The sequence below is a fragment of the Primulina eburnea genome, chromosome 3, assembly GCF_022965805.1.
Source record: "Primulina eburnea isolate SZY01 chromosome 3, ASM2296580v1, whole genome shotgun sequence".
Classification (NCBI taxonomy): Eukaryota; Viridiplantae; Streptophyta; class Magnoliopsida; order Lamiales; family Gesneriaceae; genus Primulina; species Primulina eburnea.
The window spans coordinates 26,241,576-26,248,693 of record NC_133103.1 but is presented as its reverse complement, the minus strand read 5'-3'; the positions used below and the strand labels follow the sequence as shown (position 1 = coordinate 26,248,693).

Below are 7,118 nucleotides of genomic sequence, written 5' to 3'. Positions count from 1 at the left end.
CGTGAACTGTTAAATAATTGAGGACACTTGATTACTGCATGTTTATGATTAGTATTAATATAGCTCGACAGAGTATATTGATTAGTCTAGGGAATTCCGTCGAATGCACGAGTAAAAGTCGAGTCTAATTATCTGAACACGAGTGGTAGGTGAACTGATAATTCCCAACAAATTCGTTTCTCATTTGATTTTCATCCAATTTAATCATTGATTTCTTGATTATTTGTTCTTGCATTTTAATCATTTTAGTATTAAATTCACTTTAGTTTAATCACCAACTCCATCTATCGTTGCTAGAGAAATTTAAGTGAAAATAAGAATAGTGTAACGCAGTCCTTGTGGATCGATACTCGTATTCACGTACGTTTATTATAACTTGACTATCGTGCACTTGCGATATTTTAAATCGAGCTTTCATGTATAAAACAAATTTCGGGACTATTCACTGTGCAAGTTTGGCTCGATCAATAATATGACAAGATCGATGCAGAAAGAACAGAATATACGTGCCTTTTGAATCTTAAACGTTACCGAACGACGACACCGAAGCGGAGATAGAAGCGAGGTTGATCCGGGACGAACGTGGCACTATTTTCTCGCAATGAAATTTAAAGAAAAGTTGCTGGAGAATTCGAAGGGGAGGGGCGACTGCTGCCATCTCGAAGAACCCTATTTTCTTTTAAAATGATGATAGGAAATTGTGTGGTGTGTGTTGTGTTATACATGTGTGTGTGTAGGTGTGTGTGCGTGAGTCAACAAATAGATTAGGGAATGATTTTTGCTTAATTACTCATTCACAATACTAATTAAAAATGAAAGGCTAATTAGGTGGCTACTTAAAATACTAACTAAATTATTAGATTAATTAAACATATCAATCCCTATAAATCTTGAATAAAATTCCTTAATTTAAAATGAAATGCACAAGTAATACATTTTAAAAGTTTAAAATCATAAATTTACCTAATAATTAAATTAGGCTTTAAAAATATTTAAACTAAATAAATCATTTAAAATATCCCTTCCTTGACTTAAAATAAAATACCACATTTAAATTTCCAACAATCGTCACCGGGTCTTTTGCGCTATCCCGCCTCGAATAATCGCCTGAACCAAACTCAAGAAAACGTTTTAACGTGTACCCACTAAACGCATAATAATTTAAAATAATGAAAATTCATAAATCATGAATTAAAACACCGATTAATAAAATAAACATGCATTAAAATCAATTAATAAAATACATAAAGAATTTAATAACTTGCACGTACGTGGTTCATGTGGACCTCAAATTTTCGAGACGTCACATTTTCGGATCTCGGCTCGTTAAAAATCTCGTTCGGGCTCGTTCGTTAAGCTTATCGAGCCGAGCCGAGCCCGAGCCTTATTTTGGGCTCGACAATTTTGTTGAGCCGAGCTTGAGATTAATGATGTTCGGCTCGTTAGCTCGTGAACATGTTCGATAATAGGTTCGTGAGCTCAAAATTGAGATCGAGCTCGGCTCGTTTAGGTCGATCGTGAGCTCGAATTTGAGATAATTAATGAGTTATAATATTAAAATAATTATGTATGATAAATAATAATAAATTAAAAATTAAAAATTATATTAAAAAAGATAAACGAGCCATTAACGAGCCGAGCTCGAGCCGAGCCCGAGCTTCATAACTTCCGAACGAGCCGAGCCCGAACTTCAAATCAAAGGCTCGTAAAGATCCCGAGCCGAGCCCGAGCCGAGAAAATAGTTTAACGAGCCGAGCCCGAGCCTGATACTGTTCGGCTCGGCTCGGCTAATTTACATTCCTAAGTGGAATCTAGGAGATCATGAGGCGATGCTACTAGACGTTCTTACCATGATTCGGTGGGTGCAATCATAAATGAGTTCTGAAATTCTTGGTCAATGTGTTGATGAAAAGAATGAGGTTAATTAGGGTAAACCCAAATAAAAATAAATGATATTTTGAATCACGTGGATTTGTGAATACACGACTAGCTGTATCTATGAAATATTGAATGTCACACAATATAGGATTTTATGTTCTCATTGAGAAAGTCTAAATTGAAGGAGTTGAATTTAGCTACAGTAATCTGATGGTTTGATGGAGATCAAACAGAATATTTCTAAATGAGTTTACAAATTTATTCCATAAGATGGAAGAAATGGAAGTTATCTTAATAGCTAATTGAGGAAGGAGAATGAAAATGTCTATTTTGGGAAAGAAGTTCAGAAAACTGGCAGCTGTCAAATATGGACATGAAAATTTTGATTTTCGAAATTTTCAATTTTCATTATATGAACAAAATTTGTATCATTGATACATCAGTGCTGTCAGATCGTCGATCAAGGTTATGATGAGTTTACAATTATTTATTTAGCGAATTTAGAATTTACTAATTAAATAATAAAACTAAAAGTGAATCTCATGTGAAACCGTCTCACGGATCCTAATCTGTGAGACGGGTCAAACCTACCCATATTCATAGTAAAAAATAATATTCTTAGCATAAAAAATAATACTTTTTCATGTATGATCCAAATACGAGATCTGTCTCATAAATACGACTCGTGAGAACGTCTATATATATATATATATGCATCTATCAAAAGTACATTAATGTTTTTATATAGACACTTTATACGGAAATATAAAGATTAAGAGCCTGATGAGACTATGAATTGTGGTGGCATACAACTTGTGTAGTTGTTTTATAAATATGGTATCAAAGGTTGATAACGAAAGAGAGTTTTGCACACAACAAATTTCACCAAAATTCAACTTCCCTTTCCAAGCACAAGTCTCGGCCACTCTAAGAAAGTTAGGAGAGAATTTTCGGCCAAACACTTTCATCACCGCCTCGTCCCGTCAAGGCTGCATCGACTCCAGATACATAAAAATATTTTTTTATAAATTGGGTCGTGTCGAACATCTATCTCACAATGTTGGCATATGAGACGGTTTGCGAGATTTGTTTAAAATATAATCAACATTTTATAAATATGATATTAAAAATTTTATTTTAATTTTAACTGAAGAGGGGATTGCCTCACCAAAAAAGAAGAGATTAAACGGGATAATTCCAAGAGAATATGTCAAGTTCTTGGTAAGATACATATTCCATACAGTTTTCAAATATTCTATGATCACTGAATCAATTTTAGAAATATGAAAATAATTTTGCAGCAGTAAATCAACTATACATCATAAATTGACTTTCAAATGTTATAAAACTTTTATATAAACTAGCTACTCTGCACACGCGGTGCGTGTGTGTACAATTTTTTTTTATAATTATTTATGGACTAAAATGAAATTTGACAAATTATCAAGGTACTAAAGTGCTATTTGAATAATTGTAATAAAAAAAATAAAAACAAAAATGTAATTTTGATATCAAATAGGGGCAAAATAGGGAAACCAAAAAACAGACCAAAGACACCAAAAACAATTATTCTAATATACTTAAACTTAATAAATAGTAAAAGATAAAAGATAAGCAACAAATCAAAAAATAATTTTATTATATGCTTAGAAAAGCAAATTATGCCCATTCTAAATTCCACAAATGGACAAGCACAACATCCGAAAAGTACACCTACTGTCAGGCATATAACTGATTAATATGAAAATAAATTTAGATATTATTTATCGATTTCCCGAGTGGATAATTTTAAAAAAAATTAAGGGTTGACTGCGCAATTGTGGCACAACCACCTGAGATATTGTTATTTAATTTTCTACTAATGAATTTCAAAAGAATTAGAAATTATTATTAATGCAATAATCCACTCCATTAAATCAAAAATATCGATCGTCGACTTTGAAAATTAATGGGAATGAATAAGAGCCATCCCATGTCGAAAAGAGAACATTCAAATCAAAACAGTTTATAAATATCAAAATTATATAACAAGCTTTGTTTAAAAATTAAATTATATATTTTTTAAAAATAATCAAAATAAAAATTATTAAAATTAAAAAACAATCGTTCAGGCCAAATCAAACCAGGTTTGGTTGTTAATTATTAATGTTTTGATTACTTTTTTTTTTACTAGGAAATTTGGTTAAATAACCTCGATCAATTTTTTTTTTTTAAAGAAAATGATCTCCTCAAATATATTTCAAACACATATGAAAAGATCATTTTCGTAAAAAAAAAGTTGATCGAAGTTAAACGAAAATTACCCCTTGTTTTACTACTTGATAAAACCAATATATTTGATTTGGTTCGAGTTTTTATAGGTTGAAGGGTAAAGGCAGCATGTCCCTAACTTCAAGAAACAACTGGTTAACATGATACGTTTTCAAGGGCAGCAAAACCAGCTGTTCGGACTGTGTCAACTAAAGATTCATACCAACATTTGACAGAGACATGGGCTCGAATCGCTGGAGCATATTTAAAAACAAAAAAGGAGCAGCATACTACCGAAAAACACAGGCCAAAGACCTGTTTCCTGACGTACCCACACAAGAAGTATATAATTATTTGTTTAAGTTTATAACTACATCTATCTACAACAAGAAAAGATGGGAATAGCGGGGGAGAGGTGGTGGTTAACTAACTAATTAATGAAAATACAGGAATTCTAGGAGTCTTGGATAAAAGGCCACTGCTGGATTCTACTATCCTTAACCGCATCCTTGATCTTGAAGCTTTGCATCTTTTGCCCATCATAAATAAATCAAAGGGATGGATTTTACGAGCCTCCATCTCCACTTTTCTTGTTGCCTCGCTTTCCCACTGTTCGCCTCCCACGTCTTCGCGAAGAGCCACTTCCAGATTTGTCAGGAACTGACTGCCCAGAATTAGAAGGTATATGATGCCCATGAACCCAAGCAGGGAACCCAACAGCAGGGATTCTGTAGAATTCACCGTTCGAAGTTAAACATCACCACCACGACAAAAGGCTCGATAAAGACATGAAATTTAACAAAGGGGTGATATGAGCAGATAAGTGATCAAGAGCATATCCATTTAACAGAATGAAAATATAAATTTGTAGAAAAATGAACTAATTGAAATTAAGGCAATGCAACACCACCTGGCAAGAAATAGTTCAATATATAAGCCACACACCTATATGGTTTATTATAGGATCAAACTATGCATTGGTATTACAAAATGGGCTTGTCGTGACAAGCAAATATGATACAATTCTCGCAGTGCTTAGGAATCGGAGCAATGAGTTACAAGTTTAAAGAAAGAGAAAAGTAAATACGAATTTATTTCCGATTCAGACAAAGAGCAAGAAAAACTGCACACATAAATTAATGATTTTAACACAAAACCAGAGCATGTCATCACGAGAAACAAGAATATTCTATCAATATCACAGTATAACTAGGAGAATCACATAGTGGGAATTCGAAGTCCTCACCCAACAAGAGCACAGCAGACTCCTGCTTGTTCATGGAAGCATCAAATGCCTTACTACTGTGCAAAGAAAGCCGTAATGCTTGATTCTCGGCAAGAGAGAATTGGAGCAAAGTCCCAAGCCTCTTGCATTCTGCTTCATAGTACTTACTCTTCAACTCAAGATCCCTCAGGTACATCTTCTTTCTTTCCCGTGATCTTACAGCCGCATCCCTGTTCCTGATTTGCCTACAATTCATAACCCAACTTTAGAGATTGCAATACAACAAATTTCACTCGAGTATATATAGTGATGGACTGATGGAGCTCAGGAAACACTAGCCACTTCAAAGAAAAAAGGCTAGAGCAAGCCAAGAAACACGAAGAATACAAACATGAACCCGTTTCATTCATAAATACGGCACCTAAACCAACATTAATCAAGGAAACAAAAAAAATCTAAATCAAAAAATGAAGGAGAGGCAAACATGTTCAGGGTGGCAAAAAAAGTAACACCTTTTGCGTTTTTTATCGACGGGATCATCAGTTTCTCCGGCATCACCACCTTTACCATCATTGATCTGATGGGAGCTATCTTCCTCTTCTTCTTGTGCCTCAACCACCACCGAGTCAGGGCTGGCGGACGAATCCTTAGAGAGATCCGAACCTAACCAGGGCCCATCAGGCGAATCCAAAAGCAAGTCCGAGAAAAACTCATCGGTCAAAGAATCGCTGTGTTCTTCAACTGATTTATCGGAATTGGACTCGTCATTCATAAGGTATCGCTCGATGTCGTCGATCGAAAAATAAGAATCCATACCATCTGCGGCGGCTGCCGCATCATCAAACAAATCGAAACCCAACTCATCTGGGACGTTATCTAACAAACTTTCCTCATCAATCGCCTCTTTATCTGTAACTCCAGTCTCGATCATAGCCGCTGAAGAAAAAATAATCCAAAATCAAGCATTTGAACATGAACTGAATTCAGGGAGTGGTTTTATAGACGAAGCGGATCCTTGGGCAGTTTCCCGGTCGTTTCCACTAGCCTCCCTGTTAAGGACAGGAGGAGGGATTATCTGAGCCGTAGATATTTGAAAGATTGGACCACATACTCCGTAATGTACATGAGAACTGTCTTTCCTCAAAAACACATCACCCAACCAATCAGCATTCAGACTTAAGGGACGGGGCGACGGGCTACTCCAGGGAAGACTATGCTGCATCACGCGGTACTACCAATTTTTGTATTTTTATTAGAGATCTATAAATTTTTATTTTCTCTTCGAAATCAATCCTATTATTATGATTCTTCAATACTATACAAAATCCCCACGACGAAGAGATACAATTAAAAATATCATACATTAAATAATCATTAACTTTATTTTATTCTAATATTTTTTTTTTATTTCTAATTTTTTTAATTGTTTTCCCGTGTTCTTACGTTTTGATGAATATTGAAATCGTTCTTGATCTTATAGATAAAGTGGTGGGTGGTCAGATGAATACCATGCTATGTGCTAAGCTTACTGATGAGGAGATTCGTAAAGGTGTTTGATATGTATCAATCTAAAACTTCAGGAACGAACAAGTTTATTGTTCTTTTCTATCAGAAACTATGACCGATAATTGATAAGAATATATGAAAAAGTGAATTAAAAATCATAAGTGATCAAGAAGGTTTGGCATATTGGAATGCTAAGCTCATCACACTTATTGTGAAGGTTAAGGAATCATTGTATTTGTAGGATTTCAGATCAATCAGT

At 34.5% G+C, this 7,118-nt stretch overlaps 1 protein-coding gene across 1 annotated transcript; it reads right to left on the bottom strand.

Annotated features, from left to right (window-relative positions):
* Positions 1-4,398: 4,398 nt before the first annotated feature.
* Positions 4,399-6,385, bottom strand: LOC140827494 (bZIP transcription factor 60-like). The gene is made up of 3 exons (XM_073190167.1): positions 5,866-6,385; positions 5,375-5,598; positions 4,399-4,856 (listed from the first exon to the last, which is right to left on the bottom strand). The coding sequence occupies exons 1-3, from the start codon at positions 6,282-6,284 to the stop codon at positions 4,555-4,557; spliced, it is 945 nt and encodes a 314-aa protein (XP_073046268.1). The 5' UTR covers positions 6,285-6,385; the 3' UTR covers positions 4,399-4,554.
* Positions 6,386-7,118: the final 733 nt, after the last annotated feature.

Bases quoted from the DNA above. Each gene is read 5' to 3' on its own strand.
- LOC140827494 (XM_073190167.1), bottom strand. From the start codon at position 6,284: ATGATCGAGACTGGAGTTACAGATAAAGAGGCGATTGATGAGGAAAGT. The intron at 5,599-5,865 runs GTGTTACTTTTT...TATGAATTGTAG, and splicing joins GTCGATAAAAAACGCAAAAG to GCAAATCAGGAACAGGGATG. The intron at 4,857-5,374 runs GTGAGGACTTCG...TGAATTCTACAG, and splicing joins GTCTGCTGTGCTCTTGTTGG to AATCCCTGCTGTTGGGTTCC.